Source organism: Coregonus clupeaformis, chromosome 21 (genome assembly GCF_020615455.1).
Source record: "Coregonus clupeaformis isolate EN_2021a chromosome 21, ASM2061545v1, whole genome shotgun sequence".
NCBI classification, from domain to species: Eukaryota; Metazoa; Chordata; class Actinopteri; order Salmoniformes; family Salmonidae; genus Coregonus; species Coregonus clupeaformis.
Window position 1 is genome coordinate 43,447,258 of NC_059212.1, and position 21,263 is coordinate 43,468,520.

At 48.9% G+C, this 21,263-nt stretch overlaps 1 protein-coding gene across 1 annotated transcript in view; it reads right to left on the reverse strand.

The window, feature by feature from the left end:
• LOC121563733 (zinc finger FYVE domain-containing protein 9-like) overlaps window positions 1-21,263 on the reverse strand; it is a 64,266-nt gene that overhangs the window by 38,191 nt on the left and 4,812 nt on the right. The window contains exons 2-5 of the mRNA XM_045206047.1: window positions 13,497-13,737; window positions 12,565-12,670; window positions 2,740-4,418; window positions 587-686 (exon numbers count right to left, since the gene is read on the reverse strand). Of these exons, the coding sequence (XP_045061982.1) occupies window positions 587-686; window positions 2,740-4,418; window positions 12,565-12,634 (1,849 nt within the window). The 5' untranslated portion in view covers window positions 12,635-12,670; window positions 13,497-13,737. The remainder of the gene's footprint in view (window positions 1-586; window positions 687-2,739; window positions 4,419-12,564; window positions 12,671-13,496; window positions 13,738-21,263) is intronic.

Sequence of the window (21,263 nt, forward strand, 5' to 3'; positions counted from 1 at the left end):
GTCAGTATCTAATGGTTAAAGTTGAACGGGATGGAGTAAGCCGATCCTAGATCTGTGGTTAAGTCAGTATCTAATGGTTAAAGTTATGAACGGGATGGAGTAAGCCGATCCTAGATCTGTGGTTAAGTCAGTATCTAATGGTTAAAGTTATGAACGGGATGGAGTAAGCCGATCCTAGATCTGTGGTTAAGTCAGTATCTAATGGTTAAAGTTATGAACGGGATGGAGTAAGCCGATCCTAGATCTGTGGTTAAGTCAGTATCTAATGGTTAAAGTTATGAACGGGATGGAGTAAGCCGATCCTAGATCTGTGGTTAAGTCAGTATCTAATGGTTAAAGTTATGAACGGGATGGAGTAAGCCGATCCTAGATCTGTGGTTAAGTCAGTATCTAATGGTTAAAGTTATGAACGGGATGGAGTAAGCCGATCCTAGATCTGTGGTTAAGTCAGTATCTAATGGTTAAAGTTATGAACGGGATGGAGTAAGCCGATCCTAGATCTGTGGTTAAGTCAGTATCTAATGGTTAAAGTTATGAACGGGATGGAGTAAGCCGATCCTAGATCTGTGTAGTAATAGTGACTCACCACTCAGTAGGGCAGAGTGACAGATGATGCAGACTCTGGCCTCCTTCCTGTCCATGTAGATCAGTCTGCTCCTCAGGCTGCAGCAGGCAGCACAGAACACCTGGGGACACACACCCACCACTACATTACCTCTGGAGACACACACCCACCACTACATTACCTCTGGCCATAGACACACCCACCACTACATTACCTCTGGCCATAGACACACCCACCACTACATTACCTCTGGCCATAGACACACCCACCACTACAGAACATCTGGCCATAGACACACCCACCACTACATTACATCTGGCCATAGACACACCCACCACTACAGAACACCTGGAGACAAACACCCACCACTACATTACCTCTGGCCATAGACACACCCACCACTACATTACCTCTGGCCATAGACACACCCACCACTACAGAACACCTGGAGACAAACACCCACCACTACATTACCTCTGGCCATAGACACACCCACCACTACATTACGTCTATCCATAGACACACCCACCACTACATTCCATCTGGCCATAGACACACCCACCACTACATTACATCTGGCCATAGCCACAGCCACCACTACATTACCTCTGGCCATAGACACACCCACCACTACATTACATCTGGCCATAGACACACCCACCATTACATTACATCTGGCCATAGACACACCCACCATTACATTACCTCTAGCCATAGACACACCCACCATTACATTACCTCTAGCCATAGACACACCCACCACTACATTACACCTGGGGACACACCCACCACTCCATTACATCTGGCCATAGACACACCCACCACTCCATTACATCTGGCCATAGACACACCCACCACTACATTACACCTGGGGACACACCCACCACTCCATTACATCTGGCCATAGACACACCCACCACTCCATTACATCTGGCCATAGACACACCCACCACTCCATTACATCTGGCCATAGACACACCCACCACTCCATTACATCTGGCCATAGACACACCCACCACTCCATTACATCTGGCCATAGACACACCCACCATTCCATTCCATCTGGCCATAGACACACCCACCACTACATTACATCTGGCCATAGACACACCCACCACCCCATTACCTCTAGCCATAGACACACCCACCACTACATTACCTCTGGCCATAGACACACCCACCACTACATTACATCTGGCCATAGACACACCCACCACTACATTACCTCTAGCCATAGACACACCCACCATTACATTAACTCTAGCCATAGACACACCCACCACTACATTACCTCTAGCCATAGACACACCCACCATTACATTAACTCTAGCCATAGACACACCCACCACTACATTACATCTGGCCATAGACACACCCACCACTACATTACCTCTGGCCATAGACACACCCACCACTACATTACCTCTGGCCATAGACACACCCACCACTACATTATATCTGGCCATAGACACACCCACCACTACATTACATCTGGCCATAGACACACCCACCACTCCATTACATCTGGCCATAGACACACCCACCACTCCATTACCTCTGGCCATAGACACACCCACCACTACATTACCTCTGGCCATAGACACACCCACCACTACATTACCTCTGGCCATAGACACACCCACCACTCCATTACATCTGGCCATAGACACACCCACCATTCCATTACATCTGGCCATAGCCACACCCACCACTGCATCTGGCCATAGACACACCCACCATTATATTACCTCTGGCCATAGACACACCCACCACTCCATTACATCTGGCCATAGACACACCCACCATTCCATCTGGCCATAGCCACACCCACCACTCCATTCCATCTGGCCATAGCCACTACAGTGTGTGTGCCACCTTGGGAAATGAAGCAGGTGTTTGGTTAGTCCACAGCAGTGTAGGCGTGTCTCAGTGCAGTCCGTTAGCCCAACACAACCCTACACCGTGTCAGTATCTTTACTGCATTTCCTAATCTAGCCAAGTATCATACATTTGAAGTTTTGGTTCAAAGATGATTTAAATTGTTGACACTGCTACTAGAATGGCTACTGATGTTACTACTTTGTTTTATTAGAACAACAAAAATCAAGATCTGAGTGAGTGAAAACCTCCAGAACGGTACCTCTAAAGAGCCCTGCTGTATAGACTACACCCACCTTTCCACAGGCCCTGCAGTGATGCCTCCTCTTGGTGAAGGTGAAGCGGGCCTCACACTTCATACAGACTGGAGCCTGGGAGTCAGGGACCCACACAGGGGCCACATCCCCCAGGGAGGAGAGCTGTTTCCTGGGCAGAGCCCCCTGGTGGTGCTGCCCTGCCTGAAAGTCGTTATCCGGGCTGCTCTCTGACGCCACCACCAGGCCCAACGACGATGTCTGACACTCCCCGCTTAGCAACTTCCCCTTCACAACACCACCACCACCACCACCACCAGGGTCGCCCAAGGCAACTACAGTTGCCGTATCCGTGACTTCGGCGCTGCCACGGTTTTCAAGGTTCTTGTTCTTGCCGCCACTGGTAATGCTGCCGGCGGTGTTGGCAGAAGGTTCTAGCTGGTTCTGGACCTGTTCGTATAGGGGCCGGGGGATCTGGAGTTTGAGACTGACCGGCTGTTTAGGACGTGCCCCGCCGAACGGCAAGCTCACCGGCTGCAAACGACTGTTGTTGAGTTTGGAGGGGAAAGAGCTACCACCTCCTCCTCCTTCCTTCTCTTGCTTGCTCTCCTCCATCTCCTTCTCCTCTGTTACGGAGTCCTCCTTGGAGGGGGGAGGGGTGAGAGACCAGCCCTCCCCCTCCGCTCTGCTCCCCCTCTCCTCTCGTCCTCCTGTAGTAGCCAGGCCGTTGGTGAGAGACATCTCTCCATCCTGACCTCCCCTCTTCGCCATCTCTCCTTTCTTCTCCTTCTGAGAAGACTTCCTACACTCCTTTTTCCTCCCTCTCAGTCCCTCCATCCTCCCTTCATTCTGTCCTCTCTCCCCAGAGGCTTCCCCCTGTTCTCCCCCTCTCCAGCCTCCCGTCCTCTGTCCTCTCTCCCCAGAGGCTTCCCCCTGTTCTCCTCCTCTCCAGCCTCCCGTCCTCTGTCCTCTCTCCCCAGTGTCCTGTGACTGTCCCCCAGACATTTCAGCCTCCTCTCTGCCACTCTCCTGTATGGGTGACCCAGCCCAAGCGCTCTCTGGCTCCAGCCGGGGGTTTGACTCCTCTACTGCTACCCGTCTGTCCCCTCCCAGCTTCTCCTCATGGGTAAAGTGTGTTTGACTAATGTGGGAGCTTCCACCACTCCTCTCCCCGCCCCTACCCTCCACAGGGGCATCGGGACGTGGGTCAGAGGGGGCGGGGGGCTGGTGGTGGTTTGAAGGGTTAACAGGGGTCACCCTTGTATGGTTACCCTCGCAGGGTTCTTCACTGAGCCCGTTGAGGGCAGGGCTGGCTGGACTAGAGGGGCTGGTAGAGGAGCAGCCGTTCTCCAGGGCTAGGAGGTGGTAAGGAGGGGGGCTAGAGGAAGCCGGCACAGGGGGAGACAAGCCCTCCTCACCCCCCACCAGCTTACCGATGTTGGGTTGGGGGAGCGGCGGGCTGTGGACGTCCGCAGGGCGGTCCGGCCTCTCCTCTCCCCAGGACGGAGGCTTGGCAGCTGGGTGGCGTTTGGTGTCAGGCCCCTGGGATTCGCTAGAGGACGGGTCGGGGGCCGGGAGGGTCTTGAAGGGGAGGGGACTGTCCCCGTCCCTTGGGTCAGGGGTCAAAGCCAGGGCAGGGTTCAGAGATAGGAAGTGGGCCGGAGGGGCCAGGATCTGACTCCACTTAGCGTCAGACAGAGTGGGACCATCCGTCTCATCATCTAGAGGGGGGCAGAGGGAGAGAGAGATTATGGGCACGTTCCTCTGCGCAGGCATTGCGACGCCTGGATAGGTATTTTAATGTATCAGCTAACCACATATGTTATAGCAGCCTGGTGCCCAACGGCACAGTCAATGACGTGGCATGCAACCATTGGTTGATGCATGCCACACCTGAGCCGGGGAACACGACCTATAAAACATTAGTTTGAGAAAGAGACGGCACAATGAGACACTGAACGGGAAACCGAAGGGAGTCCATGCAATATTAAAACTAAACAGGAAAGAGGGAGTGTAAACAGGAAAATGCAACACTAAAAACAGGACAACTGGAATGTGACACTAAAAACAGGACAACTGGAATGTGACACTAAAAACAGGACAACTGGAATGTGACACTAAAAACAGGACAACTGGAATGTGACACTAAAAACAGGACAACTGGAAAGTGACACTAAAAACAGGACAACTGGAATGTGACACTAAAAACAGGACAACTGGAATGTAACACTAAAACAGGACAACTGGAAAGTGACACTAAAACAGGACAACTGGAATGTGACACTAAAAACAGGACAACTGGAATGTGACACTAAAACAGGACAACTGGAATGTGACACTAAAAACAGGACAACTGGAATGTGACACTAAAAAACAGGACAACTGGAATGTGACACTAAAAACAGGACAACTGGAATGTGACACTAAAAACAGGACAACTGGAATGTGACACTAAAACAGGACAACTGGAATGTAACACTAAAACAGGACAACTGGAATGTGACACTAAAAACAGGACAACTGGAATGTAACACTAAAAAACAGGACAACTGGAATGTGACACTAAAAACAGGACAACTGGAATGTGACACTAAAAACAGGACAACTGGAATGTGACACTAAAACAGGACAACTGGAATGTAACACTAAAACAGGACAACTGGAATGTGACACTAAAACAGGACAACAGGAATGTAACACTAAAAACAGGACAACTGGAATGTAACACTAAAAACAGGACAACTGGAATGTAACACTAAAACAGGACAACTGGAATGTAACACTAAAAACAGGACAACTGGAATGTAACACTAAAACAGGACAACTGGAATGTAATATTAACTCTTTGGTACTGAAAGGGTTCAAAATGGGAGGAGTGGAAATGGAGAAACGAGGCTGGAATGGGTGGATTGGGAAATGAATGCTGGGATGTATTGGAAGGGATACTCCTTTCCTACCCGTCGCCATGGAAGTACCAGTCGCCGTGGCCAATCATGTCTATCTGCAGGCTGCGGTGAATACATGCTGCGCCCACTACGCGCCACTTTCTACATGTCACAGCAGCTGTCATTGAGGCTGCTAGATCCATCTCTGGCACACACACTCCAGCACAGTAGGTGGCGGTGATGCACCAACGTTGGATGCCAACCGTTGAAAAACCCCACCAAAGGAGGAGGCTGCTAGCTAGGGGACACCGGTACAGTGTCCTTCGCCCCCAAATGCCGAGCACTGCTTTCCCACAGTTCTGTTAAAGTTACAGTGAGGGAAGTAGCTAGCTAGCTAGCGTATCCAACGCTCACACTGGCACTAACGGGTAGTGATTACCCCCGCCATAGCAACTGTATTTAAAATAAAAAACTGAAATAATACATTTACATAAGAATTCAGACCCTTTCCTCAGTACTTTGTTGAAGCACCTTTGGCAGCGAGTACAGCCTTGAGTCTTCTTGGGTATGACGCTACAAGCTTGGCACACCTGTATTTGGGGAGTTTCTCCCATTCTTCTCTGCAGATCCTCTCAAGCTCTGTCATCTTGGATGGGGAGCATCGCTGCACAGCTATTTGCGCAGCTATTTTCAGGTCTCACCAGAGATGTTTGATCGGGTTCAAGTCCAGGCTCTGGCTGGGCCACTCAAGGACATTCAGAGACTTGTCCCGAAGCCACTCCTGCGTAGTCTTGGCTGTGTGCTTAGGGTTGTTGTCCTGTTGGAAGGTGAACCTTCGCCCCAGTCTGAGGTCCTGAGCGCTCTGGAGCAGGTTTTCATCAAGGATCTCTCTGTACTTTGCTCCGTTCATCTTCTCTCAATCCTGACTAGTCTCCCAGTCCCTGCCACTGAAAAACATCCCCACAGCATGATGCTGCCACCACCATGCTTCACTGTAGGGATGGTGCCAGGTTTCCTCCAGAAGTGACGCTTGGCATTCAGGCCAAAGAGTTCAATCTTGGCTTCATCAGACCAGAGAATCTGGTTTCTCATGGTCTGAGAGTCTTTAGGTGCCTTTTGGCAAACTCCAAGCGGGCTGTCATGTGCCTTTTACTGAGGAGTGGCTTCCATCTGGCCACTCTACCATAAAGGCCTGATTGGTGGAGTGCTGCAGAGATGGTTGTCCTTCTAGAAGGTTCTCCCATCTCCAGAGGAAGTCTGGAGCTCTGTCAGAGTGACCATCGGGTTCTTGGTCACCTCCCTGACCAAGGCCCTTCTCCCCCGATTGCTCAGTTTGGCCGGACGGCCAGCTCTAGGAAGAGTCTTGGTGGTTCCAAACTTCTTCCATTTAAGAATGATTGAGGCCACTGTGTTCAATGGTGCAGAAATGTTGGTACTCTTCCCCAGATCTGTGCCTCGAGACAATCCTGTCTCAGAGCTCTACGGAAAATTCCTTCAACCTCATGGCTTGGTTTTTGCTCGGACATGCACTGTCAACTGTGGGACCTTATATAGACAGGTGTGTGCCTTTCCAAATCATGTCCAATCAATTGAATTTACCACAGGTGGACTCCAATCAAGTTGTAGAAACATCAAGGATGATCAATGGAAACAGGATGCACCTGAGCTCAATTTCGAGTCTCATAGCAAAGTGTCTGAATACTTATGTAAATAAGGTATCGGTTTTTCATTTTTAATAGATTTGCAAAAATGTCTAACAACCTGTTTTTGCTTTGTCATTATGGGGTATTGTGTGTAGATTAATGAGGGGAAAAAAACAATTTTATCAATTTTAGAATAAGGCTGTAATGTAACAAAAATGTGGAAAAAGTGAAGGGGTCTGAATACTTTCCGAATGCACTGAATGAACAAAAATATAAAAGGCAACATGTAAAGTGTTGGTCCCATGTTTCATGAGGTGAAATAAAAAAATCCCAGAAATGATCCATACGCACAGAAAGCTTATTTCTCTCAAATGTTGTGCAGAATTTTTTTTACATCACTGTTAGTGAGAATGTTTCCCTTTTCCAAGATATCCATCCACCTGAGGCATATCAAGAAGCTGATTAAACAGCATTATCATTACACAGATGCACCTTGTGCTGGGACAATAAAAGGCCACACTAAAATGTGCAGTTTTGTCACCCAACACAATGCCACAGATGTCTCAAGTTGAGTGAATGTGCAATTGGCATGCTGACTACAGGAATGTCCACCAGAGCTGTTTCCAGATAATTTAATGTTAATTTCTCTACAAAAAGCCACCTCCGTCATGTTAGAGAATTTGGCAGTACTTCCAACCGTCCTCAAATCGCAGACCACGTGAAAACCACGCCAGCCCAGGACCTCCACATCTGGCCTCCTCCAGACACTGTTAGGGCCACGGAGACTCCTCCACACACTGTTAGGGCTGCAGAGACTCCTCCAGATACTGTTAGGGCCACGGAGACTCCTCCAGATACTGTTAGGGCCACGGAGACTCCTCCAGATACTGTTAGGGCTGCAGAATCTCGGTCCTCCTTTCAGGCTCAAGAATGTGCTCTTTAGAAAAGCTTTCAAGGACCTCTGCTAATTCGGTTCTCATGTCCTCCGGATCGGTTGGATCGGTTGACACCTGTATATAGCTTTGATTGTGGTCTGGGGATTTATTGTTTTAAAAAAAGGTTTATTTTTATTTTTTTTATGTGCGCCGTGGGTGATAAAAGCTCTTTACAAATTAAATGAATTATTATTAAATCGTTATTGTGGCTAGCTTCACATAGGTAGGGAAGCAGGTTCCTGGGCTGCATTCAGCAGGAGGACGGACACAACTTTGGCCAACGTTCAGATAGATATGTATTATGTAGAACAAACATGCCTCTGATTCAAGGAATCATGTCAGTTCTATTCATGGCATTTCTATCTGTAACGTTCCAAAACGTTTTTGTACTGAACATACCCAAGGGTGTATTCATTATGCAGATTCTGAAACAAAACATTTCTTAAAATGAAAGCAAATGGAACGGAGAGGGACCTACCTGAATTTGTGAAATAGAAACGTGTTTCTCTCTGTTTGCTTCCGTTTGGTTCTTAAATTGTAAACTGTTCCCTTAATGAATACACCCCAGGCGGACCCACTGAGCTATACGAACCCCGCTCTGGCCATCGCTTGTCTCTCTGGAAAGCCTCCGCAAATGAAACCGTGTGGTGGGCGAGCTCTGTGTGCCACAGCAAGGGGGGTCTCTCTCTCTCTCTCTCTCTCTCTCTCTCTCTCTCTCTCTCTCTCTCTCTCTCTCTCTCTCTCTCTCTCTCTCTCTCTCTCTCTCTCTCTCTCTCTCTCTCTCTCTCTCTCTCTCTCTCTCTCTCTCTCTCTCTCTCTCTCTCTCTCTCTCTCTCTCTCTCTCTCTCTCTCTCTCTCTCTCTCTCTCTCTCTCTCTCTCTCTCTCTCTCTCTCTCTCTCTCTCTCTCTCTCTCTCTCTCTCTCTCTCTCTCTCTCTCTCTCTCTCTCTCTCTCTCTCTCTCTCTCTCTCTCTCTCTCTCTCTCTCTCTCTCTCTCTCTCTCTCTCTCTCTCTCTCTCTCTCTCTCTCTCTCTCTCTCTCTCTCTCTCTCTCTCTCTCTCTCTCTCTCTCTCTCTCTCTCTCTCTCTCTCTCTCTCTCTCTCTCTCTCTCTCTCTCTCTCCCTCTCTCTCTCTCCCTCTCTCTCTCTCCCTCTCTCTACCTCTCTCCCTCTCTCTCTCTCTCTCTCTCTCTCTCTCTCTCCCTCTCTCTCTCCCTCCCTCTCTCTCTCTCTCCTCTCTCTACCTCTCTCTACCTCTCTCTCCTCTCTCTACCTCTCTCTACCTCTCTCTGCCTCTCTCTGCCTCTCTCTGCCTCTCTCTGCCTCTCTCTGCCTCTCTCTACCTCTCTCTACCTCTCTCTACCTCTCTCTACCTCTCTCTCTACCTCTCTCTACCTCTCTCTACCTCTCTCTACCTCTCTCTACCTCTCTCTACCTCTCTCTACCTCTCTCTACCTCTCTCTACCTCTCTCTACCTCTCTCTACCTCTCTCTACCTCTCTCTACCTCTCTCTACCTCTCTCTACCTCTCTCTACCTCTCTCTACCTCTCTCTACCTCTCTCTACCTCTCTCTACCTCTCTCTCTACCTCTCTCTACCTCTCTCTACCTCTCTCTACCTCTCTCTACCTCTCTCTACCTCTCTCTACCTCTCTGCCTCTCTCTACCTCTCTCTACCTCTCTCTACCTCTCTCTACCTCTCTCTACCTCTCTCTACCTCTCTCTACCTCTCTCTACCTCTCTCTACCTCTCTCTACCTCTCTCTACCTCTCTCTGCCTCTCTCTGCCTCTCTCTACCTCTCTCTACCTCTCTCTACTCTCTCTCTACCTCTCTCTACCTCTCTCTACCTCTCTCTACCTCTCTCTACCTCTCTCTACCTCTCTCTACCTCTCTCTACCTCTCTCTACCTCTCTCTACCTCTCTCTACCTCTCTCTACCTCTCTCTACCTCTCTAGCCTCCGAGACCCATCAGTCACTCTGAAACATGAATAGTGTCTGAAGAATGTGGGAGGAGGACGACATTCCTGAACACACACACACACACACACACACACACACACACACACACACACACACACACACACACACACCCACCCCAACACACACACACACACACACACACACACCCACACCCCCACACACACACACACACACACAATGACGCAAACAATTACACACCCCTACACAAACATTTTAAACCCCCCATCGCCTGCCTTCATTCACACTAAGTTGTTAATACCATACGATGTAGCTTTCTCCTCACATACGTGTGCCAACACACACACACACACACGCAGTTAATCTGCCAAGCTGGATCTCCGGAAGAGGACACACAGGTAATCACTCACAGCCTGAACACACACGGACGTCTCCGTGTCATAGCATGGCAGGCACAACACAACCGACCGCCCGACCGACCGACTGACCGACCGACCGACCGCCCGTGTGTGTGTGAGTGAGAGAGAGAGAGTGATCATTCCTAGGTCACCTTTGAGGAACAGTGGGGAGAAAAACAAATGTCTTTATAACACATCCAGCCTCCCCACAGCGTGGCTCTAATGCTGCTGATCTCTACACTAGCCTTAAATAGACACAGTCAAGGACAACACACACACACACAGTGTACTGTCCCATCCATTGTCTACAATGACAATGTATTTTATGTGGCTTCCGTCTGGCCACTCTACCATAAAGGCCTGATTTTGTGGAGTGCTGCAGAGATGGTTGTCCTTCTGGAAGGTTCTCCCACCTCCACAGAGGAAGTCTGGAGCTCTGTCAGAGTGACCATCGGGTTCTTGGTCACCTCCCTGACCAAGGCCCTTCTCCCCCGATTGCTCAGTTTGGTTGGGTGGCCAGCTCTAGGAAGAGTCTTGGTGGTTCCAAACTTCTTCCATTTAAGAATGATGGAGGCCACTGTGTTCTTGGGGACCTTCAATGCTGCAGATATATGTTGGTACCTTTCCCCAGATCTGTGCCTCGACACAATCCTGTCTCAGAGCTCTACAGACAATTCCTTCAACCTCATGGCTTGGTTTTTGCTCTGACATGCACTGTCAACTGTGGGACCTTATATAGACAGGTGTGTCCCTTTCTAAATCATGTCCAATCAATTGAATTTACCACAGGTGGACTCCAATCAAGTTGTAGAAACATCTCAAGGATGATCAATGGAAACAAGATGCACCTGAGCTCAATTTCGAGTCTCATAGCAAAGGGTCTGAATACTTATGTAAACAAGGTATATATATATATATATTTTTTTTTTTTTAAATAAATTTGCACAAATTTCTAAAAACCTGTTTTCGCTTTGTCATTAGTGTGTGTAGATTGAGGGAAAAAATGAATTTAATCAATTTTAGAATAAGGCCGTAATGGAACAAAATGTGGAAGAAGTATAGTGGTCTGAATACTTTCTGAATGCGTAAATAAACAAAAAGAAATCTCTGTAAATCAATATTTCAAAAAGGGGGGGGGACTCGTGAGATTCTAACCCTTGACACAATCTGCGACAATTGCGAGGACTAAGCACTTTACACAGAGAGAAATTTGACCAGTCAGTCAAATCCACTTGATAGTTGCTTTGACGGTCAGAACATGCTGTTGGACTAAAAGGTTTGTTAAGGACACTTCCATCCATGGACAAGTATTGGAACACATCCAATTACTTGACCTATTTTAAATGGCTGATGCACTCATATCATGTTACCTCATGTTATCTGGTCCCATGTGGCTCAGTTGATAGAGATTGGCGCTAGCAACGCCAGGGTTGTGGGTTCGATTCCCACAGGGGACCAGCACGAAAAAATAAAAAAAATGTATGAACTCACTATCAATTTTATTTTATATAGCCCTTCGTACATCAGCTAATATCTCGAAGTGCTGTACTACTGTCAGTCGCTCTGGATAAGAGCATCTGCTAAATTACTCAAATGTAAAATGTATCTGATGGGACCAGCTACAATTTAGCGTTCAGTCACATGCAAGTCAATCAATTGACAGATATACATTTTGTGCGTGATAACCCATTTAACTTTAAAACGCTCGCAAGTACGGCCCCAGTGTTGGTTGTTTGAAGTAACATCTTTGTTGTAATATCCCAAACGGACGTGGCGGTTCCACCACTAAGGACACTTTAAAAATGAACAGCGATGTGACCGTCACACACGAACATGTACTCGCACACACACACACACACACCTCAACCAAATATATATGACACCAATTACCCATAACCCTGAGGGAGAGGCTGATCCTATTAACTGCATTCCCTCTGACTGTTAACCTCCTTTAATAACCAGATAATACGTCCTATAAAACACTCACTCTGGGGAGAAGATGAGAATCAACCCTCAGCCCAGCAACAGTACATCTGATTGCTTGATTGGTTAATTGGCTAATTGGTCTCACCTTGGTTCTGTTCGAAGTCGTCCAGCACCTTGTCCAGGTTGAAGGCCTCTGCCTGGAAGTAGTTCTCCATGGGTCAGGTACCTCCACCCAGACACGCTGCAGCAACCTGTTAACACCACAGGGTTAACAACATAGCCACCAGTATGATTCCCCCTCCCTCCCCAGAGGTCCTCTCTCCCCCTCCGCAGAGGTCCTCTCTCCCCTTCCCCAGAGGTCCTCTCTCCCCCTCCGCAGAGGTCCTCTCTCCCCCTCCCCAGAGGTCCTCTCTCCCCCTCCGCAGAGGTCCTCTCTCCCCCTCCCCAGAGGTCTTCTCTCCCCCCTCCCCAGAGGTCCTCTCTCCCCCTCCCCAGAGGTCCTCTCTCCCCCTCCGCAGAGGTCCTCTCTCCCCCTCCGCAGAGGTCCTCTCTCCCCCTCCCCAGAGGTCTTCTCTCCCCCTCCCCAGGGGTCCTCTCTCCCCCTCCCCAGAGGTCTTCTCTCCCCCTCCCCAGAGGTCCTCTCTCCCCCTCCCCAGAGGTCCTCTCTCCCCCTCCCCAGAGGTCCTCTCTCCCCCCTCCCCAGAGGTCCTCTCTCCCCCTCCCCAGGGGTCCTCTCTCCCCCTCCCCAGGGGTCCTCTCTCCCCCTCCCCAGAGGTCCTCTCTCCCCCTCCCCAGAGGTCTTCTCTCCCCCTCCCCAGGGGTCCTCTCTCCCCCTCCCCAGAGGTCCTCTCTCCCCCTCCGCAGAGGTCCTCTCTCCCCCTCCCCAGAGGTCCTCTCTCCCCCTCCCCAGAGGTCTTCTCTCCCCCTCCTCAGGGGTCCTCTCCCCCCCTCCCCAGAGGTCCTCTCTCCCCTTCCGCAGAGATCCCATGTAGTCTCTTCTCCGCAGGCTACTCTCAGCCACCCTCCACCCTTCCATCCCTCACCTGCCTCTCCTTTTCCCCCCCTCTTTCTTCTCACCTGCCTCTCTCTCTCTCCCCTGCCCAGAGGTCCTCTCCTGCAGCAGTCCCAGGTAGCAGTTGTCTCTCTGCAGACCTCTCTCTCTGCAGACCTCTCTCTCTGCAGACCTCTCTCTCTGCAGACCTCTCTCTCTGCAGACCTCTCTCTCTGCAGACCTCTCTCTCTGCAGACCTCTCTCTCTGCAGACCTCTCTCTCTGCCTCACGTCCTCACCCAGTCTGGCCAGCGCCAAGCGCCCATACCTGCAACGACAACAACTTGTCACACTCAAGCTCATCAAGAACAGGCCTACACTTTGTGTTTACATTTCATTACACACCTGTGCAATACGCGAAGTGAATTCACATTACCTGCATTTCTCTCACGAAGTGTGCACACTTCAGGGAGAAGTGGTAGTGAACGAGTGCACACTTCAGGGAGAAGTGGTAGTGAACGAGTGCACACTTCAGGGAGAAGTGGTAGTGAACGAGTGCACACTTCAGGGAGAAGTGGTAGTGAACGAGTGCACACTTCTGGGAGAGAAATAGAAGTATTTCAGCAGAGTAGAGCTGGACTACAGTAACCCAGACACTCCTGGCCAGTCTTCTTGCTGACCTCAGGAGATCCAGGGGTAAAACCTGCACCGTTTCAACTTCAGGGTCATGACAGTATGATGGAGGACAATGGGACAGAGGGGGGAGAGGACCATGCTTTACACCAGGGACCTGATATTCTGCAGTGACTGCTTTACAAAAGGTGCCGTCTCGACACATTTTCCGCTTAGTTTAAGATGCAAGCCCCCCCCCCACCCCACACACACACTGCAGAGGAGAGGTAGCTAGTAGAAAGAGCTGCTGGTGATGTACAGTATATGGTAAGGGTTGGCCCGCTCCGTCCACCGTCTCAGCAGGGTTGGCCCGCTCCGTCCACCGTCTCAGCAGGGTTGGCCCGCTCCGTCCACCGTCTCAGCAGGGTTGGCCCGCTCCGTCCACCGTCTCAGCAGGGTTGGCCCGCTCCGTCCACCGTCTCAGCAGGGTTGGCCCGCTCCGTCCACCGTCTCAGCAGGGTTGGCCCGCTCCGTCCACCGTCTCAGCAGGGTTGGCCCGCTCCGTCCACCGTCTCAGCAGGGTTGGCCCGCGCCGTCCACCGTCTCAGCAGGGTTGGCCCGCTCCGTCCACCGTCTCAGCAGGGTTGGCCCGCTCCGTCCACCGTCTCAGCAGGGTTGGCCCGCTCCGTCCACCGTCTCAGCAGGGTTGGCCCGCGCCGTCCACCGTCTCAGCAGGGTTGGCCCGCTCCGTCCACCGTCTCAGCAGGGTTGGCCCGCGCCGTCCACCGTCTCAGCAGGGTTGGCCCGCGCCGTCCACCGTCTCAGCAGGGTTGGCCCGCGCCGTCCACCGTCTCAGCAGGGTTGGCCCGCGCCATCCACATTCTCCATTTCAATCCAGTCAATTCAGGAAAAGTGAAAATTCCTGGAATTGATATATTGATCGTTTGTGATGTGTAGCAAAATTAAAATTACTAAAAAAGAACGACCTGGAATGCAACCAAGAAAATGACTCCACATAACCCTACTACCCAAACAAACACACACCTAGATGGATCACCTCCTGTAACGTGCCTTCTAGATGGAAGACCTCCTGTAATGTTTCTTCTAGATGGAACACCTCCTGTAACGTGCCTTCTAGATGGAACACTCCTGTAACGTGCCTTCTAGATGGAACACCTCCTGTAACGCGCCTTCTAGATGGAAGACCTCCTGTAACGCGCCTTCTAGATGGAACACTCCTGTAACGCGCCTTCTAGATGGAACACCTCCTGTAACGCGCCTTCTAGATGGAACACCTCCTGTAACGCGCCTTCTAGATGGAACACCTCCTGTAACGTGCCTTCTAGATGGAACACCTCCTGTAACATGCCTTCTAGATGGAACACCTCCTGTAACGTGCCTTCTAGATGGAACACCTCCTGTAACGTGCCTTCTAGATGGATACCTCCTGTAACGTGCCTTCTAGATGGATCACTCCTGTAACGTGCCTTCTAGATGGAACACTCCTGTAACGTGCCTTCTAGATGGAACACCTCCTGTAACGTGCCTTCTAGATGGAACACCTCCTGTAACGTGCCTTCTAGATGGAACACTCCTGTAACGTGCCTTCTAGATGGAACACCTCCTGTAACGTGCCTTCTAGATGGAACACCTCCTGTAACGTGCCTTCTAGATGGAACACCTCCTGTAACGTGCCTTCTAGATGGAACACCTCCTGTAACGTGCCTTCTAGATGGAACACCTCCTGTAAAGTGCCTTCTAGATGGATCACTCCTGTAACGTGCCTTCTAGATGGAACACCTCCTGTAACGTGCCTTCTAGATGGAACACCTCCTGTAACGTGCCTTCTAGATGGAACACCTCCTGTAACGTGCCTTCTAGATGGAACACCTCCTGTAACGTGCCTTCTAGATGGAACACCTCCTGTAACGTGCCTTCTAGATGGAACACCTCCTGTAACGTGCCTTCTAGATGGAACACCTCCTGTAACGTGCCTTCTGCACCCAGATCAGCCAACAGGAACTATAGAACAGAGTACCAAACTAAGAGGATATCATTACAGAGCCTAATGTTCCAACACCAGGTCCAGATGGTTCCTGTCCTCACAGAGGAGGGTGTGGGTTCCTGTCCTCACAGAGGAGGGTGTGGGTTCCTGTCCTCACAGAGGAGGGTGTGGGTTCCTGTCCTCACAGAGGAGGGTGTGGGTTCCTGTCCTCACAGAGGAGGGTGTGGGTTCCTGTCCTCACAGAGGAGGGTGTGGGTTCCTGTCCTCACAGAGGAGGGTGTGCAGGATGGAACACAGAATGGATGGGAGCACAACTTACGCATCCTAACACATGAGCCAATTTAAGTTCTCTTCAGTTCTTCAACAGCTTGTATGAAATGGATATGAATGTAGCGAGCCTATTTGGTTTACTGCTATTTCTGTTGATTTCTAGGGATTTGAGGAGATCCTGACCCGCAAGACCCATTTAGTGGTCCTCGCCCACCCACCCACCCGCGCACACAAGATGACCTTCAGCCAAACGCAGAAATCAGTGACTGACTATTCTGCATGCCTGTCTCTGTCTCTGTGTACCAGAACTATTTCACGTCATGGGGTTAACATTAGTTAACATTAGGGAAGGAGCTATAGCCTTCTGCAGTATAATGTTCAGTCCAGGGGCCGAGTCCCAAATGGCATCCTATCACCTTAACGGTGCACTACTTCTGACCAGGACCCATAGGGAATATATAGGGTGCCATTTGGGTTGCGGACACAGAGTCTGTCTCGGACACTACTGTGAGTACTAGAATACATGAGTACCATAAGACTTTCATTACCAGGCTAATCATCAGTACCATTAGACCTTTCATTACCAGGCTAATCATCAGTACCATTAGACCTTTCATTACCAGGCTAATCATCAGTACCATTAGACCTTTCATTACCAGGCTAATCATCAGTACCATTAGACCTTTCATTACCAGGCTAATCATCAGTACCATTAGACCTTTCATTACCAGGCTAATCATCAGTACCATTAGACCTGTCATTACCAGGCTAATCATCAGTACCATTAGACCTTTCATTACCAGGCTAATCATCAGTACCATTAGACCTTTCATTACCAGGCTAATCATCAGTACCATTAGACCTTTCATTACCAGGCTAATCATCAGTACCATTAGACCTTTCATTACCAGGCTAATCATCAGTACCATTAGACCTTTCATTACCAGGCTAATCATCAGTACCATTAGACCTTTCATTACCAGGCTAATCATCAGTACCATTAGACCTTTCATTACCAGGCTAATCATCAGTACCATTAGACCCTTCATTACCAGGCTAATCATCAGTACCATTAGACCCTTCATTACCAGGCTAATCATCAGTACCATTAGACCTTTCATTACCAGGCTAATCATCAGTACCATTAGACCTTTCATTACCAGGCTAATCATCAGTACCATTAGACCTTTCATTACCAGGCTAATCATCAGTACCATTAGACCTTTCATTACCAGGCTAATCATCAGTACCATTAGACCTTTCATTACCAGGCTAATCATCAGTACCATTAGACCTTTCATTACCAGGCTAGTCTGACAATCTAAAGTAACCTCTTCCACCTGACTACCGGGACTAAATCTGATTAAAAGAGACAAACAGAACAGATCAAGTGTAAACAGTATTTTGACGTCATCCTACTCCTCCAAGCCCCTGTCTAGGGTTGCAAAATTACAGAAACAAAATTCAGGGTATCCAGGTTGGAAGATACCCGGAATCAGCAGGGAATAAGCAGGAAATACGGGAATCCTCCAAACAAGATTTGTGGAAGTTAACAGAGTTCTCCAGTCACAGGCCTTCCAAGTGGAGATCCTACCCCTGTCGTTACTAATGGTACAGTTCTCCAGTCACAGGTTTCCAAGTGGAGATCCTACCCCTGTCGTTACTAATGGTACAGTTCTCCAGTCACAGGTCTTCCAAGTGGAGATCCTACCCCTGTCGTTACTAATGGTACAGTTCTCCAGTCACAGGTTTCCAAGTGGAGATCCTACCCCTGTCGTTACTAATGGTACAGTTCTCCAGTCACAGGTTTCCAAGTGGAGATCCTACCCCTGTCGTTACTAATGGTACAGTTCTCCAGTCACAGGTTTCCAAGTGGAGATCCTACCCCTGTCGTTACTAATGGTACAGTTCTCCAGTCACAGGCCTTCCAAGTGGAGATCCTACCCCTGTCGTTACTAATGGTACAGTTCTCCAGTCACAGGTCTTCCAAGTGGAGATCCTACCCCTGTCGTTACTAATGGTACAGTTCTCCAGTCACAGGTTTCCAAGTGGAGATCCTACCCCTGTCGTTACTAATGGTACAGTTCTCCAGTCACAGGCCTTCCAAGTGGAGATCCTACCCGTCGTTACTAATGGTACAGTTCTCCAGTCACAGGTCTTCCAAGTGGAGATCCTACCCCTGTCGTTACTAATGGTACAGTTCTCCAGTCACAGGTTTCCAACAGAAGCAAATGGAACGAAACAGGGAGGGACCTAACTGAATTTGTCCAATAGAAACTCTAATTTTCGTTGCTAAATGTTTTCTGTTTAGAAAAATGTTGCTACGGTGTGCACTAATAAATACACCCCTGGTCTCCCACATGGCACCCTATACAGTGCACTACTTTTGGCCAGAGCCAATAGGGAGCCATTTGGAATGCAACCCCAGCCTTGTGTTGCTTAATGCTCTGTAAGCTTGGCCTGCAGTACGATGTGTCTCCATGCATTCAGTCTCTCCTGACAGACTTACTTAATGCTCTGTAAGCTTGGCCTGCAGTACGATATGTCTCCATGCATTCAGTCTCTCCTGACAGACTTACTTAATGCTCTGTAAGCTTGGCCTGCAGTACGATATGTCTCCATGCATTCAGTCTCTCCTGACAGACTTACTTAATGCTCTGTAAGCTTGGCCTGCAGTACGATATGTCTCCATGCATTCAGTCTCTCCTGACAGACTTACTTAATGCTCTGTAAGCTTGGCCTGCAGTACGATATGTCTCCATGCATTCAGTCTCTCCTGACAGACTTACTTAATGCTCTGTAAGCTTGGCCTGCAGTACGATGTGTCTCCATGCATTCAGTCTCTCCTGGCAGACTTACTTAATGCTCTGTAAGCTTGGCCTGCAGTACGATATGTCTCCATGCATTCAGTCTCTCCTGACAGACTTACTTAATGCTCTGTAAGCTTGGCCTGCAGTACGATATGTCTCCATGCATTCAGTCTCTCCTGACAGACTTACTTAATGCTCTGTAAGCTTGGCCTGCAGTACGATATGTCTCCATGCATTCAGTCTCTCCTGACAGACTTACTTAATGCTCTGTAAGCTTGGCCTGCAGTACGATGTGTCTCCATGCATTCAGTCTCTCCTGGCAGACTTACTTAATGCTCTGTAAGCTTGGCCTGCAGTACGATATGTCTCCATGCATTCAGTCTCTCCTGACATACTTAATGCTCTGTAAGCTTGGCCTGCAGTACGATATGTCTCCATGCATTCAGTCTCTCCTGACAGACTTACTTAATGCTCTGTAAGCTTGGCCTGCAGTACGATATGTCTCCATGCATTCAGTCTCTCCTGACAGACTTACTTAATGCTCTGTAAGCTTGGCCTGCAGTACGATATGTCTCCATGCATTCAGTCTCTCCTGACAGACTTACTTAATGCTCTGTAAGCTTGGCCTGCAGTACGATATGTCTCCATGCATTCAGTCTCTCCTGACAGACTTAACATAAATGTTAGCCGGCCAGCACAGCGAGGGTTCTGAGATCATCTTACATTAAAGAGGTCTTGGTATGTGTACCTGTGGAGGTAGTGTACCTGTGGAGGTAGTGTACCTGTGGAGGTAGTGTACCTGTGGAGGTAGTGTACCTGCGGAGGTAGTGTACATCCAGTTTTATTTTAAAACAGTCTTCAAAAGAAACATTTAAGACAAACGACTGAGGACTTAAAAGGAATAAACTGCCATTATGAGTATCCTCTTAAGACTACCATTCCCTCATTCTGTCTCTCTGTGTGATACCTACTAAGACAAGAAGGGAGAACTAAAGCCTCAGATTTAAATGCTGAGGAGACCGTACGTGTGTGTGTGTGTGTGTGTGTGTGTGTGTGTGTGTGTGTGTGTGTGTGCGTGTAGCAGAGAGGTACAGAGAGGAGGGGTCGTCAGACTGTCACAGAAAGTGTCTCTCAGCCTCCTTTCATTCCTTCATCTTAGACCTCAACTGCTATTACCAGATTTCTCTCTCTCTCTGCTTTGATCTACATTTAAACACCAACTGTGTGTCCCAAATGGCAGCCTATTCCCTATATAGTGCCCTACTTTTGACCAGAGCCCATCAAAAGTAGTGCACTATGAAGGGAATAAGGAGCTATTTGGGATGCATTCTCCAGAGACAAACCCCGGTAGGAACAAGCTGCCTGTTGGTCTGCCATCAGAGGAGGAGGTGGAATACTTACTGAGAGCAGAGTGTAACCTACATCTGAGAAGCTGCTACTGTCTATAAGCTCAGGATCTCTCCCAGTGTTTCACACTGCTTTCAGAGGTATTTAATATCATCCTCTCATTCTATAGGTTAGACATCCTTCCATCCCTTATATAGTGCACTACTTTTGACCAGGGCCCATAGGGAATAGGGTGCGATTTGGGACACAGGCATATGGAATCATTCTATAGAAGTTGTGTCATCTGGAATCATTCTATAGAAGTTGTGCCATATGGAATCATTCTATAGGTAAGACATCATGCGTTAGTAAATAGTTGATCTCCTGTGTGAGATTCAGCAGCAGTTCCTATCCACCCTCCAGAGGGAGAGCTGTCAGATGAAACCAGTATAGACCAAGGTGAACGTTCACTAGTTTTATGACATCAATATACTGGATGACGACTCCATGGAAGTATTTTCTGACTACAGCGCAATATTCTTTTGCACATCAACAAACAGTGTCTCAGGCTTACGTAGCCTTGTTGAAAACAAATAACTGGTTCCGTATGCATCAAGAAGTGTTGATCTAAAATCAGGGGATGTTGCCACAAGTGCGGATGAGAGATTTTACTCCTATTGTTATGGGTCAAAATAAAAGCTACGTATGAAGCCTCTTCAGTCATAAGAGTCTAGTCGACAGATATTTAGGACACCTCATTGGCTGTCCTCACCAGTTAAGAGTTACCAACAGGTGTCTTGATAATTGAAAAAAGCAGTGAGTGAGTGGTTC